General features: G+C 41.3%; 1 protein-coding gene across 3 annotated transcripts in view; it reads right to left on the bottom strand.

Moving 5' to 3' along the window:
- Window positions 1-9,336: 9,336 nt before the first annotated feature.
- LOC122793954 (pantothenate kinase 3-like) overlaps window positions 9,337-18,182 on the bottom strand; it is a 1,051,947-nt gene continuing 1,043,101 nt past the window's right edge. For all 3 annotated transcript variants that reach the window (XM_044062003.1, XM_044062002.1, XM_044062001.1), the window contains exon 8: window positions 9,337-11,807. In XM_044062003.1, coding sequence (XP_043917938.1) covers window positions 11,751-11,807 — 57 coding nt within the window. In that variant the 3' untranslated portion in view covers window positions 9,337-11,750. The remainder of the gene's footprint in view (window positions 11,808-18,182) is intronic.

Below are 18,182 nucleotides of genomic sequence, written 5' to 3'. Positions count from 1 at the left end.
CAGATGCATACAGGGACGTTGGAACGCCCAGCAGATGCACCTGCGCATAAACTTAAAGGAGTTGATGGAAGTTCAGCAAGCCTTACTAGCGTTCAAGCATCTTCTTTCTCCAGGAACTCTGCTTGTCAGGACAGGCAACACCGCAGTCATGTGGTACATAAAACTTGGGAGGGACTCATTCTTACCCCCTGTGCAGACAGAGCATGATTCTCTGGTCCACAGCAGTATCATTGGGCCTATATCTCCCTGCTCAGTTTCTTCAAAGGAGACTCAATGTTTTGGCAGACCAGCTGAGCAGACAGACCCTAGATCCTCATAAGTGGCAACTGAACAGAGCAGTCTTTTACAGCATCATTCGACGTTGGGGCACTCCTTAGGTGGATCTTTTATCCTCCCCAGACAACCACCTTCTACCATTTTGTTGTACCAGACAGCATCACAGCAAGGCCTGGAGACTGGATGCTCTGTCCTTCCCTTGGATGCTTCTGTCAGTTTATGCCTTCCCTCCAATTCTTCTTCCCAGAGTATTATTGAAGATAAGGGACAAAAGACCAAAGACTATTCTCATAGATCCAGACTGGCCCAGACAGCACTGGTATCCACTGCTTCGCAGTCTCTCCCAATTTCCTCTCTGGCGTCTTCCTCTGAAACCAGATCTTTTAATTCAGGGAGGGGGAAACATTCTACATCCTCATCTTCAATCTCTCCATTTGGCAGCATGGCTCATTGTATGAATCAATCCATTTCTTCTTCCCTTTCTCAGCAGGTGGTCGATGTACTTCAGGAGGCCTAGCACTAGGAAGTCCTATGCTGGCAAATGGGAAAGATTCTCTCATTGGATGCAGGCTAAAGGGGAATCTTCTTTTCAGCCTACTCTTCCTCTGATCCCAGAATACTTGGCTGATTTGCTTCAGGGTGGTCTTTCATTTTCCTCTATCAAGATCCATGCATCAGCCATTTCTGCTCATTGTTCTTCTAAGCAACCCATTTTCTCTCATCCCCTGTTGAAAATGTTTCTCAGAGGTGCTTGCAAATTAAAACCTCCCAGAAGGGCACCTACTCCAGCCTGGGATCTTAATTTTGTTCTAGAGAAACTCACTCTTCCTCCTTTTGAGCCAGCTGCCACTGTAGATTTAAAGTTTCTTTCTTAGAAGACAGCCTTCCTTTTGGCTACAACTTCAGCAAGAAGGGTTTCGGAGCTGCAAGCTTTGATGGCTGTGAAGCCTTTTCTTATTTTCCATGCAGATCGTGTCTCTCTGAGAACCAATCTCTCTTTTATGCCTAAGGTGGTTTCTAGCCTGACTCTTAATCAGTCCATACACCTTCCTACTTTCTTTCATAATCCTCAAAATAGAGGTGAAAGGATCCTACATTCTCTTGATGTGCACAGACGGCTCGGGTTTTACCTGGACAGGACTAAAGACCTTCAGAAATCAGCACGGTTATTGGTCGGTTTTGACATTGGAGCTCAGGGCAAAGCTATCTCTAAGCAAATCATTTCCAAGTGGATTGCACATTGTATTACCTTCTGTTATTCATTTCATGGCAAGGTTCCTTCTCAAGGGGTTAGGACCCACTCCACAAGAGCAGCCTCCACTTCTGCAGCCTTTTTAAGGGGTGTCCCTATTAAAGACATTTTAGAGGCTGCCAACATGGTCTTCTGTTCACACTTTCACAAAGCATTATAATTTGCTTTTGTTTTCTAGAGCCAGGGCAGGGTTTGCCACTGCTGTTCTGCAGGGCATTCTCTCCAATCCTTGAGTCTGCTGGTGCCTACTCCCTTTTCTCTGGGCTTTGGTAATCAACCCACTGGTTAAGAATGCAACAGTGAATCGCGATGAACATAGTACAGTTGTGTACATTTACCATAAATGTAGATGTTTGACTGTATTCACTGTTGCAGTCCTGGTTTCCCTCCCTCCTTCCCCCTTTATTTGGTCCTTTCCTGTTCTCCTTTCCTAAGGTACAGGCCAAATCTAGTTTTATTTGCCAAAGATTCTTTTGGTATACGCCTTGCTTTCTGGGGACTCCTGGCTGCCTCTTTTTGTATCGGACGTCCTTACGTCCTTTACAACCGACAGCCAATGTCATATTTACTTACCTTTGGTATTCTGGCCGATCGTGGGCTACCGGGAGCTGGATAACCCATTGGCTATGACTGCAACAGTGAATACACTTGAACATCTACATTTATGGTAAGTGTACACAACTGTACTTTCCCCCTTGCCATCAGGAGCTGATGGCTGATCAACCTCAGCAGACATACTCTGTGTTTCTGCCGAATCAGCTTCCACTATGGTTCCCGGTTCTAGCTGTGAAACCAACATCCGATGGGACCTTGGGCTAACATCTGCCTCGAGAGTCTCACCGGACTCCCAAGGTGTAGCATGGGCATCAGACCTAACTTTTTTGGCCTTCTTCCCCAGCGCCACCTACCCCACCCTCCAACTGTACATCAAATGCCAGAGTCTTTGGTTTTCTAAGTCAAGTTTTAAGGCAGTCAAGTGGCTGCACATGGTCTTTGGCACGAAAGACTTGCAGATGTCGTAAGATATATGGTAGTGGCCTTCACCTAAACAAAACAAACATTGATCATGCATGTACTTATGTGGAATTTGTCTTTCACAAGCATACTTTCCTTTCCTAGCTGACATGTTCCTTTTGTAAAGCTAGAAGAAAGGTAAACAAAATTAAACAAAAGGGTACTTATCTATATCGGATGGCCGAAACAAATGAGCAAACTGATTCCTGGAGCACTGCGGAAGAAAAGTTCTGAAGTGGGTACATGCAGATGTCATCTTTATAGCCAATGTCGGTTTATGGCTCTGACATGCAATGCCGCACGTACCCTTGATCCTAAGACTTTGGTATACTGGCCGGATGTCCAGTGCTGCAGGCAGCGACCTCCCTACAGTTATGAATACTGCAACATGAGAATAGAAGGCCTTTAATTCAATATAAACCCGTGAACACCCTTCAAGGAAGCAGACAGATAGGTGCAAATGTAGCTTTAATATGTTGTAAACAATTACTAAAGCTACAATTGCACCCATCTACGTCTGCTTCCTTGAAGGGTGTTCACTGTTTTTTATTATTCCTGGTTTGTTACATCATTCAAAATGTTGAACAGTGGTAGCCTGGGTGAGATGGTAAATTTAACTGCACTGATGCTTGTCGAAATAAAATTGGAAGTGATGCTTTTTCACACAGGATTTCAAGTATGAGGAAAAGTTTGGTGAACTTGGAAAGTTTTAAGAATTGAGCTACCCATCCTGATGACCTCGAGTAATACAGGTATGGACAAAGTCCTACCACATTTATACTTTCATACTTTCAGACCTCTTGTGACTGAAGGAGAGACACTGTACAAAGTGCAGTTGTGTACACTTACCATAAATGTAGATGTTCGAGTGTATTCACTGTTGCAGTCATTACATTTTAGGTAATCTGCTGGTAGGTTGCCCTCAGTCGGCCTGATTAACAGTCTTGGGTCCTGCGTCGGTTGCTGTCCCTTCTTCCATGATGTCTGGTCGTCAGGGGTATAAAACATGCATCTGACGACATTACATCAATTTTTCTTGCCCCAGATGTCAGGTGCCCCTCTAATGGGGAGCAAATAAAATTAAAAACACAAAACTATACCTCCAACCAAAAGCAAATACACCAAATGCTTTTAAGCATAGTAAAAGAAAGTAGAGGTATAGCCAGAGAAAAGTAGGGGGCTGGAGGGAGGGTAACCAGGACTGCAACAGTGAATACACTCGAAGATCTACATTTATGGTAAGTGTACACAACTGTATTATGTTCTTCGTGTTTCACTGTTGCAGTCATTACATTTGGGTAGATTCCCAAAGCTATGGTTGGGAGGAGGAGTTTATACAGCATTAGGGCCAGCTATAAGTCCCTGCAAGACAGCAGTGGCACAATCAGCTCTGGATTTGGAGAAAATTGGTAAATGATAATGACTGGTGAAAGTATGTACAGAACTCCAGGTAGCAGCTTCTAGAATATCCCTGGTAGAAACACCTCTGAGAAAAGCTGCAGAAGTAGATGCAGCCCTGGTGGAGTGAGACCTGATCCCCTAGGGGATAGGTTTTCCATGGTGCTTAAAGCAGAAATGAATGCAATGGCTTATCCATTAAGAAATAATTTGTTTTGAAATAGCCTTCCACTCTGCCCCTGCAGCAAATGCTACCAGCAATTGTTCAGATTTTCTTCGATATTTAGTCCTGTCCAAGTAGAATCTAAGTTGAATGTGCACATCCATGGAATGCAGAATCCGTTCCCCTTTGTTCTGTGGATTGGGAAAGAAAGTTGACAAATTAATGGACTGATTAAGAGCCACACTCGAAACCACCTTGGGCATGAAGGATGGATTGGTCTTCAGAGATACCCTGTCCTCATGAAAGATGATGAAAGGCTCCACTGCCATAAGGGCCTGTAATTCAGATATCCTTCTAGCTGAAGTGATTGCAAAAAGGAAGGCTGTTTTCCAAGAAAGAAATTTTAAGTCTGCAGTAGCAGCTGGGTCGAAAGGAGGTAGAGTGAGCTACTCCAATACAAAGTTAAGGTCCCAGGCAGGGGTAGGAGCTCTCCTGGGTGGTCTCAAGTTCTTTGCCCCTCTGAGATACTGCTTGAGCAGGGGATGAGAGAAGAGGGGTGGTTCTGTGTCATAGTGAGCTGAAAAAGATGAAGCGTGGATTTTAATAGAGGAAAAAGACAGGCCCTTGTGAAGCATTTCAGTTAAGTATTGCAAAATCTGAGGTAAATTGGGTGCTGCTGTGCTCATCCCTAAAAATTGGTTCCAGGCTCAGAATCTTTTCCATTTGTCAGCATAAGATTTTCTAGTACTAGGTCTTCTCACCTCCAAGATGACATCCATCACAGGTTTGCTGAGGGATGTTAAGGGTGAATTTAAATGATTAGCCAGGCTGTAAGGTTCAATGTTGGAAGCTGAGGGTGCAGAATTTGGTTCTCCTGCTGAGATAGCAAGGAAGGGGTCTGAAGCAGGTGCAATGGAGATATTTGTGACACACTGTGCAGGAGTGGGTACCAGTGTTGGCGTGACCAGTCTGAAGCAATCAAAATCATTCTTGGTTTGTCCTGTTTAACTTTTAGCAGAACTTTGGAGAGCAGAGGGGGAAAGACGTAGACTGGTTTTTCTAGCTGAAGGACAGAGCATCCACTTTCCAAGGCTTTTTTGTGGGGAGTCCTTGTGCAAACCTTGTCCAACTGTTAGTTCTGGGGGGAAGCAAATAGATCTATGTCTTGGCTCCCCCATTTGCTTGTCAAAATGTTGAAAATCTGTGGTTCCAGTTTCCACTTGTGTGGGTCCACGAGATTTCTGCTTAGTCCGTCTGCCAGTGTATTCAATTTTCCTGGCAGGAACTGAGCTCGTAGGTGCACTTGGTAGCTCAAGGCTGTGTTCCACAATGTCATGGCTAGTCTGCATAAGGGATAAGAATGTGTACCCCCCCTGCTTGTTTATGTACCACATAACCGTGGTGTTGTCCGTCTACCATTTGTTGTCCTGGATGAATGTAGTCCTTGAAGGCTGTCAGAGCATTCTGTACAGCTAACATTTCTTTTTGATTGATATGTAGGTGCATTTGATTTGGGTTCCATTTGCCCTGAAAGCACTTCCCTGCCAGGTGAGCCCCCCCCCCCACGCATAGTCTGATGCATCTGTAGTTAGGGTTTGGGCGGCAGGGGGTAGTGTGAATGGCAGTCCCTTGTTTTGGTGGCAGGCCTCTGCCCACCATAGGAATTCCAGGCGTAGGCAAGGTAGGATAGTAATCATTGTTTCCAGGCTGTGACAATGTTGACTCCATAGACTTTTTAAGTACCACTGTAGTTTCCTCATAAGCAGTCTTGCATATGGAATTATAAGAATGCAGGAGGCCATGTACCCCAAGGCTTGCAGTATTTGTCTTGCAGATTGCAGGGTTTTTGTGGCCACTTGTTTGAAGTAAGTTACCAAATGAATTTGTATCTCTGGCATGAAGAAAGTCATCTGGGCAGTTGTACTCAAGCTTGCACTCAGGAATGTAATCTGTTGAGAGGGTACCAGTTGTGATTTCATAGGTTTCATAGGTTCATACTAGGCTATCTGCCCGAGGGCATTTACAAGCCTAGCCCATAGTTTTGTGGCTTACGCCACCCCTTTAGTATGGGGAACTATACTTTTCGTTTATAGTGTATCCCAGACAAGTTAGAACCCTTTTTACAAACGCCAGATGATTCAGAAGCATGCCCTGGTTTTCTGCCTGAATTAGACAATCATCCAGGTATGGATATATCTGAATATTTCTTTGTCTGCAAAATGCAATAACTGGAGCCAGGCACTTTATGAATACCCTGGGCGCAGTAGACAAGCCAAAGGGCAGTGCAGAGAACTGATAATGCAAGTGGCCTGCTTTGAAGCGTAGGTATCTTCTGCAAGATTCCCTGATTGGGCTATGCAGGTATGCTTCCTTTATATCTAGAGTTGCCAACCAGGCATCTTTGCCTAGCATAGGAAGTAACTGGTGAAGAGTCAGCATCTTGAATTTTGGTATGTCCAGAAAGGTGTTTAGAGTAGACAGGTCCAGAATTGGATGCCATGATTTGTCTTTTCTGGGTACTAGAAAGAGCCTGGAATAGAAACCTTGTCCCTTTTCCTCTTCTGGTACTGGTTGAATAGCCCCCATGTTTAAGAGGGAAAGTATTTTTTTTTGAGCCTCTGCCCACTGATTTGGGGGCAGGTCTGGCCACCTGTTTGGTGTTGGCAATGTGTGGAAATGAAATCTGTATCCATGGGACACTATATTTAAAACCCATTTGTCCTGGGTTATGACTTCCCAGTTCTTTGCATGAAGAGCAATCTTTCCTCCCAAAGGGGCGGCTAAAAGGTAAGTGCTTGGTAATTTTAAAAGAAAGTCATTGAGACTGTTTACCAAAGGGGGGTGTCTTGTTATTTTCAGATTTGGAAGTGGAGGCCCCCCATTGCTTAGTTCTGAGAGTCCCCTGGGACTGAAACCTGGTGTTTTTGGTGTGTCTGGGTTTGGCTTGAGAGGATCTGGAAGGAGCTGGAAAAGACCAATTCTTAGTAGGCCAGTGCCTACTAAATCTTGGAGGTTTCACTTGTAAGAAATCTTTAACAGTTTGCATAGATTTAGCTTTGTCTTCCATCTTTTTTAGAACTTCTTCAGCCTTATTGCCAAAAAGGCGGTCCTGATTTAAAGGAGCATCCAACAATTTCGCTTTAACATGATCAGGCAAAGACTGCTCCTTAAGCCAAGCATGCCTTCTAAGCACAGACCCAGTAACAGCAGCCTTGCAGGAGGCCTTTAAAGAATCAAAACCACATTGCAAAGTATGTTTTCCAACTTGTTCAGCAGAATGCAATAAATCCTGTAAATCTTTACTTTCCACACAGTCAGGAATCAACATAATTTTCTATTTAAGCAGTCCAATAATATGCTGTTGATACTTTAACATATGAAATTGGCAGTTTAAAGCCCTGATTGTCAAGGTTGCAGAAGTATAAACCTTCTTACCCCATCTATCCAGCGCCCTGGATTCTCTATCAGAAGGGGTAGGATTTTTAGCAGTAGAAGCCTTAATGCCCTTGGGCCCCTGAGAAATGGTTTCTGGATCAGCAACAGGATTTTTGAAAAGGAACTTGTAGGACTCAGGAACCCTGTAGTATCTGTCAGGTTTACTAGGAGCCAGAGGCAGGGAATCAGGAGCCATACTGGATTCCGAAAACACATCAACAATGTCTAGTACAGGAGGTATAGCCAATGGCCTATGCTGAGGTAGAAGAAGGAAATCCCTAAGCTTCTTTTTTGAATCAGAAAATTCCTGACTTTCCCAGTGGAAATGCTCCCTTAAGGTATGTAAAGTTTACCCAAAACAAAATTCTCAGGAGGGGAAGCAGAGGGAATGGAATCCTCTGCATCAGAATCCTCATAAGTAGGTATGGACAAATCCAGGTCATTAGAAGAATCAGAAGAAACAGAAACCTGGTCAGAAGATTCATACTCATGCTCAGCCCTAGGCCTCTTGGGGGGGGGGGGTTGACTACCCCTGATTAAAGTAATTAGATCTTCAGTCATTTTGATCATTTTTTTTTTAGGCAAAAGGGCCTGAATATGTGGCCTGGGCGTTGGTTTTTTAGACATAGATCGAGATTTAGGCCTTAGTAAAGAAGGTGGAGTCGATTTAATATGCAAGTCTGTAGGCCTGAATACACCCTCAGAAGCCAGAGTCTGCACAGCGGCTCCAGACCCATCCAAGGTAGAGACATCCGTGGGTTCCATAGGTGAAGCCTCTCGTGGCATAAGAATGGGTCTCATTAGAGGCCTGCGAATCAGAAGTAGCGGGTATCAGGGGCTGCGAAAGCGCCTCACTGTGTACCGGTGAACTGGCAAATGGCTTAGGAGAAGCGCCGTCGGCAGTTTTGGACCTCGGCTGCCTGTCTCTGTCTTTATCTTTGTGTTTTTTTGGAATCCCGGTAGTTGGATGGCTAACCGACAACATTTCTGGATAATTAAACCGAGAACCGAAATATTTAGAGGCAAAAATGTACCGACAATGGATAGTCCGCTGATTAAATAAAGCACAAAAATGACAGCAAGGTACGTCGTGGTCAGGGCCTAGAGAAGGAATACAATACGAATGAAAATCTTTGTGAGGCATTTGCTTTCCACAAGTAATGCAATTATTAACTTTTACCGACATCGGTAAGGAGCAAGAAAAAGTTTCCCCAACGGGGTACTTAGCTTTAAGTTGAAGACTTCGGTTCTGAAACTCAAAAATGAAAATTTCAGGAGTCGGCCAACCGGCACTTGCGAACTGCTTCTGCTTCGGGCACCACATGGCAAGAAAGACTGATGTAATGGCGTTGGATGCATGTTTTATACCCTTGACGTCATGGAAGAAGGGACAGCAACTGACGCAGGGCCCAAGACTTTGTTAATCAGGCCGATGGAGGGCAACCTGCCAGCAGATTACTCCAAATGTAATGAGTGCAACAGTGAAACACGAAGATCATCTAATGGCATATTCTTACTACAACTGCTAAAAATGTATGCCAGCAGTCCATCTTGTGATGGAAATAACCAATGTAACCCAAAGACAATGTGAAGTTAACTCATTTCAGAACCAGAAATGTTAACTAAGCCAAAGGTAATTTTACAGGAAGTTTGGGGATGTTGCATGGCTTAGAAATACAAAAGTAAAGAATTTAGGATTTCTACAACTGTTTTGTGAATTAAACCAGTATATGAGCTGCTGTGCAACAGCTGTACAAATCTTTAGAAGGTACTGTTAAACATTTAGGCACACAAGCTGTTCAAAATATAAAATTTAATAATTTACAGCAAAAATGAACTTTGATAAAATTAAAAAGATGTTGTGTGGTCATAAACAAGATCTTTACACAGTTCAGTTAATGAGCAAAGAACAGTAAAAAAATAAAAGTAATTTTGGGAAATTCTAACAATGAACACTATTCTTACATAAATACACATTTTTATAACCACTTCTTGCAATGCCATATTCATTATTCATTTCATTAATGCCTACGTCTGACTGACTATATTTAAATTTTAGAAGAAAAAAAGAAGTTTCTCACTGAAGCTATTTAATTTCAGAAATGTATATAAACATTTTTGAACTCACAGTGACATAATCCTTTTCAGATACAAAATCATGTATTTTTTTAAATTACAAAACAGATACAAAATGCCACTTAAGACACGAGCAGTGACTTTACAGTTTTACATATCAAACAAAAACATAATCACTGGAAAATTATTTTTATACACAGATTGTCTTAATAAATCATAACAGCTTTACACTTTCTTGTACCAACAGACACTTGTCATGAAAACTTGCACAAAAACAAACATTCACAGCAGAGTACATTTACATTATGATTAATAGACACAGTTCTGACTCCATTCAGCTTTTGAATATAGGCACACAAGTTGGTTTGGTTTAAAATCAAGGATCTGTTGTTAACCGTATTTTCCAGGCAATGCATTAGTTTCCTACTCTGAACACCATAATATCAGAAAATACTGTAAACTACTTTCTCAGATCTTACATACCTTTGAGGCATTTACTGCTATTATGCAGTGCTGTTAAATTTACCGTCTTGGCAAATGACTACATAGCTAGCTTGAATCTGTAGCTCCTGCTCTGCATTTCTTTATGTCCATCACAAAATAAGGGTGACAGATGGTAAAATATATGTTTGTGTTTACCACAATGAACACTAAATATACAACACTAACAACAAAGTTGCAACATTAAGATGCATGCATAAAAGGCTCAGCCTTTTACAGTTACACAACTATACCCCAACAGCACTGCAAGGTTAACAGACTATCAGTTTATAACAAGTACTTTCCAGAGGAAAGAAAAAAATGCACAAAACCTAATATGGCATTTACACTAGAATTCTGCTTGCAGTCTCTCCACTTTTTCAGTCTCTCCTAGATAACCATTCTGAGTCAGGCTATAAAATGAGTGACTTGGACTTCATCATATTTCAGGAGTCATTTTAACTGACAAAATTCAAGCTAGTACAATGATGCACTGACATAGGTAGCTGTGTCTCTTAAATTCACATCAGTAGTCAAAGTATGTGATTTGATTGAGCTGGAGGGGACCACCTGGCAAGCAAATATGCTTAAGTGTAAGTACAGCTTTCCTTTCTGGATGTGAATAAACACAAGAGTTTACTGGCAGACAAGAACTGCTTGGCCTGCCTACTCTTTTTATTAATTTATGTAAATCCTTGCTAAGCAAAACATTTCTACTTTCTACAGCCTAGTAAAACTACACTTTTTTCATATATGCATTTTCTGAATTCAGCTTTCGATTTCACCTCTTAAAAATATTTTCTTTCCATTACCAATGTTTTCTGTAAAGATGAAAAAACTGATTCACATTGCTTCCAAGCCATTCCCCTCTTATTTCCAAATTATGCCTTCTTGCTGTTGTACATCATTTCTGAAAGATACTTCCCTCTTGTGACTTCAAATCTGAAGAACATACATGTGAGGCTGACACTTTTCACCAGCAAAAAACACAACTGGAACCTCTAAAATGCCAGCATTTTAAATATGCATCCGAGGTCAAACAGTACTAGCAACTTGTAGGTTTGTCTACTTTTGATGAATTTCATTATGTAAAAAGAGTTTGAAAGTATCATGTATCAATGACTATCATTGCTGAACATTTTTGCATGAAATACTGCATTGGAGTAGTTCTGACTCCCAACTATGGCCTACATTAAATGGTGAAGTGTAATCAGAGTAGGGTGGATGATATGCATCAAACCTGCCTGAAATCAATTCTAAAAGACCACTTACTGGACTGCAAAAGTTGTGTAAAGTGTTGTGCAAGAGTGGCATTATTTTACCAGCTCAATCTAAAGTTCTAAGCCTTTCTGGATAAACATATGTAAATTTGCCAAACTCTGGCAATACCAAATGGAATGATCATGATTTCATTCTCTTTAGGACAGACCTGATATACTTTTTATAATAAATACAAACAGTTTTGAGTAGTGTGGCTACTAGCTGTTAGTCCACCAATGGAATGATCATAATTTCATTCTCTTTAGGACGGACTTCAAATCATTTTTATAACAAAGAAAAACAGTTTTGAGTACAGTGGTTACTAGCTGTTAGTCCACCTGTCATCCTATACTAGTAACCTTTTGCTTGAAAATTCAGACCAAAAGCAAGGAAACTTCATGGCTCTGCTGAGTCTAACAACTCCAGTAAGGCACCAACTGCTCCAAAGTAACCCTGTTAAAACAGAAAATAAAACACATTACTTTAAAGTGAATTAAAAAAATGAAAAATAAGACTTGATATTCTACCATCCAAAAAGAAAATTTGCCAGACCAAAAACAATCATCACATCTTAAGCACTCTGCACATAAAACACCCACTGCCTACTTACCCTAATGTCTCTCCCCCTTCCTTCATAAGAGTATCCCTGCCTCTCTTTCATAACAGTAACTATTCTACTTCCTCTATGAAAAAAATCTAATCCTTAAACTCTACCTATATTATCCCTGATACCCATCTTTCCTTCATCTCTGTTCACATTTATTTTCATTTAATATGTTTTTATAATGATGCTAAGCACATCACACAGTAACTGATTTTCTTTATTTCACATGTGTAAAGAGTACTCTGTTATGAACATCACATAGCCTGTTACTTTTACTCACTTAGGAAAAAATTTTTTTTTCCTGTTTCCATTACATCTCCATTTATTTTTATTGTTAAACTTTATTAATTGATGTACTAATAATTTGGAGCTTTTCTCCCCGGGCCTCTACTGAAAATGGACATATATCCAGCTAGACTAGCCCGGTCAACAAATGTAAAATAAATAAATAAAATAAACATAATCTTCACTTTTAAATTCTGACTGCAGATGGCAGCAGCCACACCCCAAAAATCTGACTAATTTCCCCAAAGCTGTACATTTGTTTAACTTCTATTTCCAAGATGTCATTCTTGATACTGTACTCTGTTTCTCTGCTACACATTTTGGTACCCTTGTGCTTTCCAACTCTAGCCACAACTTAAAACTCAACAGGTATATATACTTTTTTACATGACTGGTTCATTCTTTCCTTCAATTTCATTTTAGAAAATTTCTGGAAGATCTCGTGCATGGAAATGTAAGCACATCATGATGCCACATGCCTGATACATTATTAGCACTGTATGTATTTAAATAGATTAATAACTTGACATTTTACAAAAGCAAAGGTAAACAAATGACAAAGTAATAGAGAGTTGAACTAGCATACAGAAAAGTCCAATCAATTGATAAAGAAGAAACTGCAGTCAAAAAAGACCAAATTAAAAAGATAACACTGCAGCAATTTCCCTAAACATACATCACAGTCACTCCACCTGATCTCAAAGACAAAGCAAGCTACTTAAAACTGGAACTTAATAAACAAACAAATCCTACTAGAGGACACAATGGAAAAGTCAGCAATCCATCTGATGATGGTCTGAGGGGCCTAGAAGTGACTCAGGTGAGATTTAAGACACTTACACCCAAAGCCCAAAGTCCACCAGTTCACCTCTTAACTATTATCGAGAAGTCTCCTTCAAATCATGAAATAAGACTTCAGGCCTAAACTGTAAGGGAGTAATAAATAAAAAGTGCATATATGCCAACTTGCTGGGAATTCCAACATTCTTTAATGAAGGCACAACCCATTCACAGGAGGATAGAAAGAGGGTAGTCGTAACTCCATCATGAAGCGACCACTCTAGAGCAAATGACAAAGCAACAACGTACAGCTGCATAAGCACATCACATAACAGTAGATACTTATGTACACCAACCACTTCTTAGGTTCATACTAGGCTATCTGCCCTAGGGCATTTATAAGCCTAGCCAGAGTGTGTTTGGCTTTCACCACCCATTTTAAATTAATTTTGCTATGCCCTTTTTCGAGGTTAGTATACTGTGCCTCTGTCTAACAGTGACACAGAAGTGATACCCGGGGTAAACCTACAATCTCCCATCCACTCATCAAGATTCCTCTTGAAGAGAGTCAATGAGGGACTCTGCCTAACCTGGACTGGGATTTTATTCTAGAGTGAAGGGAGCCTCTGGGTTATGAATCTGTCCCTCCAGCATGTCCTATTTATTTCGGTGCTGAGGTTCAAGTCTCTCGAGCGCGTGGCTCGATGGGATTTGGATTTTCTGAGGTGCAGCATGTCCATTAATTCCGGGTTGGACATGGCTTTATACGTCAGGCACAGATCGCCTCTGAGCAGGCGGTATGCCACTGAGTAGAGCTGGAGTTTCTTTAACCGGGCAGCATATGGCATGTGTTTGAGCCCTTTGATCCTTTTGGTGAGGTACTTTTGGGGTCTTTCCAGTTGCTGCAGGTATCTGGTAAGGTACATCCCAAAAGGGGCATTGTACTCAATTATGGGCCTGATGAGGGATGAGTAAAGAGGCACGATGACCTCCCCTGACTAGATGTGAATCCCTTCATGATTAGGTTGTTTATATAAAATGTTTTTCTAACCACTTTGGCCACGTGGTTGTCAAATGAGAGACTGCTATCAACTTGGGTCCCCAGGTCCCTAATTACTACTTCCATACTTAATGGGTTACCACCTATGTGGTAATTTGTGGGCACTTTGTTTTTGCCAAAGGGGATGACTATACACTTTTTGGCGTTTAGCTTGAGGTCATGGCTCTGGCACCAGTTGTCTGTTTCTATGAGGCCCTTTTGGAGGATGCTTGTGTCGGCTGGAGAGTCGATTATGGCGCCCAGTTTGCAGTCATCTGCGAACTTGGTCAGCCACGGTCCTTCCGTGTTGGCCTGTACCTCCAAGAAATATATACCGAACAAGAGAGGTCTCAGGACTGAGCCTTGTGGGACGCCACTTGTAACTGGTTTGGAGTCTGACATGGCTCCAGCAATTCTAACTATGTGGGTTCTGTCCTTGAGCCAGTTTGCAACCCATCTAGTGACACAGGGGTTTATATTTAAGCTGGTGAGCTTATCTATAATGCCCGAGTGGGGTATTGTATCGAAGGCTTTTGCGAGGTCCAGGTAGGCTGCGTGGACCACCTTCCCTTCGTCAATGGCCTTGGTGACCGTTTCAAAGAAATCGACCATGTTTAAGAGGCAGGATCTGCCCTTAACAAAGCCGAACTGGGTAGGATCCGGTGTCTGTAGGTCCCCAATATCTTTATTTTATCCCTGAGGTACTTTATCATTATAGCAAGATAACTGCAATGCTTGAAAGTATTTCATCATTATAGCAAGATAATTGCAATGCCTTCTATATTATGAAACTTGTAACACATTATTACACTTCATGTGTTGGCTGTGACCGAAGCATGCTGGCTTAAGCATATATTTCAAATGCATTCAAAGTACAAACCTGTTGACAGAACATAACAGTATAGCAAGGAAATAGCTGCTGTCTTTTTACTCGTACATTTTTGTAACTCCTGAAATATACTGGCCATGCGTATATCCCATACGGCCACTTTATACCTATATCGTTCACTGTTATTGATCGTGCGGGTCAAGAATTCCCTACAACACCAACCCCTGCACGTGTGCTGGCTAAGTGAATTTCGCAAACGCCAAACCCATACTGAAGATATTTTCTAGTTTTAGCCAACAAACATCAAACCTCTATTGAAAGCATTATTAGTTAGGCAAGATCAAAGTAAAGTCTCATAAACTAATGTAAGTTATCTGAAGAGTATTGGTTAAGCGTACAATTTGTAACCTCTGCAGTAACTGGCCAAGCATATAGGCACACTCTAACTTTATTCCCGTTTTACTTGCTAATGTAACTGTATTGTTGAATTCATTGAACGCACTGCACATGTGCTGGTTAAGCGTATATACACAAACGCCTAGAAATTTCATACCTATATTAAAGTACTTATTTAGCCCTGCAAGTAAACAGTAAAAACTACTTATAATCTCCGAACTAGACTGGCTAAACGTGCACGCATACGCTAACTTTATACCTAAATTGCTGTATTATTTGAACGTGCTGGTCTAATTATTTCTTACAACGCCAACCCCTGCACGTGTGCGGGTTAAGCGTGTATTGCATACACCAACTAATCTCAAAACTAAACTGAAATAACTAAAACTGCATTCCACTTATCTAACTGGAGATAAATCAACCAAATTAACTCTGCTTTCCTCTAGAAAGACTTTATACTGCATAAACTCATTAGCGAACAAACTAACTTTCAGTTCCTTAAAATAGTAGCCTTTAGTGGATACTCTAGTTTCTCCACGCTAGAGTACCCTTAGTTTTAGGAGTAGCAGCATTACAGTCACAGTGAAGCCCCTAAGGCCCTAAACAAAAGGTGTCATGTTGTAATTTCATTTATTACTACTAGCTGGTTTATTCTGTTGTACTTGTCTCTTACTGCAGCTTAATTGAATCTAGAACAATAATACATATCTGAAACTTTGTTGCTAATATTTTCAATGTGCAATGCTATTGTAGAGAGCCTACTTGTCACAGATTTGCTTACTAAACTACAGTTTTTTACTAATATTTACAAAGTGCAATGCTATTGTAGAGAGCCAACTTGTAACAGATTTGATTACTAAAATACAATTTTCTCTCTACATTCTCTCCTGCTCTCCAGCCTCCTTGCCCTGCTCTCCCCTCTGTGACTACGCCTGGTTTGGACGCCCACTCCTAAAGCATTAAAAACAAGCTCTGATGATACATCCCTTTTATGGGAATTGAAATAGCTTCTCCTAGAAGGAACTAAATAAGTATGTGTAACTGTTGCTAAACCTCTGTAATACCATATTTATCTAAAACCCTGCTAGGTTCAGCACGCTCCCTTTCCAGGAAAGCCAGCAGCCAAACCCTTCTCAACTCAGCCCCCCCCCCCCCCCATATTTCTAGCTTCCTTAGTTACACTAGTCTCCTTCTCTCCTCAACACTCTCAGCTCAAGGAATTTACTCTGGTGGAATCACAGGTGCACTCTAGCTTTTGTCCACTAGATGGCACCCTCTCTCCACTACTCTTGACTTCCCACATCTCTCACGTTACTTGCCTTACTATTCTCTACAAGTTCTTATTTCATTTTTCTCCCTCCTGTTTTTTTCAAACATCATTGGCCATTCTATCCTTCTAAATCCTTGTCCCCTGTACTTACCTTCTCCTACCAACATCCCACTGATAGGTTCCCGCTCTACCTTCCTTGGCTCTACCTGCTCTGTTCGCCCTGCGGGCTCACTACGCTCCCCTACCCTGCCCCCAATTCGCACCCGCCCCCAGCACCTCTACATTAATACCTTCATAACCACACCCACTACACTACCTAGCCAACTAGTTTCCACATCTCTGTCAACACCCACTCTTACCCCACCCATAACAATCATCACTAAACACACCTACAAAACCCATCCTAGCCAATTAGTCTCCTTTCGCAGTCAACACCCACTCCCAAACCCCACCAATACTTAAAAATTACTCAAAATCTCCACTCCATCAGAATAATTAGAAACATAGCTACACCTCTATACATACAGCACTCTTACACCTATAGTTTACTCAGCAACTACATACCAACTCTCAAGAACCAGCTTTAACTACTTCATCATTATGATTTCTAAACCTTCCACCTTCTCCACTCTGCTTTTATTTCTCCTCAACATATCCTATATCTACTACCTCACCCAGACCAATCATATTAATCACTCACAATCCTTTCATGTAACCAACCATCACAACTCACCTCCCTCAAACTCTCTCACCATAATATCTCCTCACCTATACGATATAAGCAACCATCTATATTTCCCTTATAAACTTATCACCCTTCATAAACATTCTACCACCAGAGCAACTAACATACCCCTCATCACCATAATAAAGCCTAACCCATATTCTAAATAGTCCAAATATCTATCCAACCCAATCCTATATCTAATTACTACACTATTATCCGGAGATATTCACCCTAATCCTGGTCCCACCACCTCATCCACTACAGATAAGTCCATACTATTTACCTCCCTAAACTCCCAAAGTATAGTAAACAAAATCCCAAACCTCCATGCCTGGCTCACACACAACAAACCAGACTTTCTATCCATCTCTGAAACTTTGTTAAAACCCCCACATAAATAACTGAGATAACACCAGACAACTACTCAATCATAAGAAAAGACAGAACCCATAAAAAAGGAGGTGGAGTAGCTCTCCTATACTCATCTTCCTTATCAGTTACTCCATATAACAAACCTATTCCCCAATTCAATAATGCTGAATTACTCCTAGCATTATTTCAGGTTAATATACACAAACACATATGCATAGCCACCCTTTACATTCCCCCTGGTGATAACATTACTACACTCGAAGACATCCTGTTCTGGCTATCCACTAACATTACTAATGAAATAATAATCCTGGGAGACATGCATATCAATTGGTCCTCCATTCAATCTCCCACAAACCCTCTTAACATCAACCTTTATATCTTCTCACAGCTAATCAACTTCACAACTCACCCCTCAAAAAACCTATCCAGTGGCAGCATTTTAGACTGGATTTTAGTCTCCCACCCTCATTATTTCTCTACTCTACCTTTAGATAATGCCGTTGCCCACTTCAACTCAACCTTC

Source organism: Protopterus annectens, chromosome 2.part1 (assembly GCF_019279795.1).
Source record: "Protopterus annectens isolate FY-2018-M chromosome 2.part1, PAN1.0, whole genome shotgun sequence".
NCBI classification, from domain to species: Eukaryota; Metazoa; Chordata; order Ceratodontiformes; family Protopteridae; genus Protopterus; species Protopterus annectens.
The sequence above is the reverse complement of the archived record's forward strand: the minus strand, read 5'-3'. Positions and strand labels throughout refer to the sequence as shown.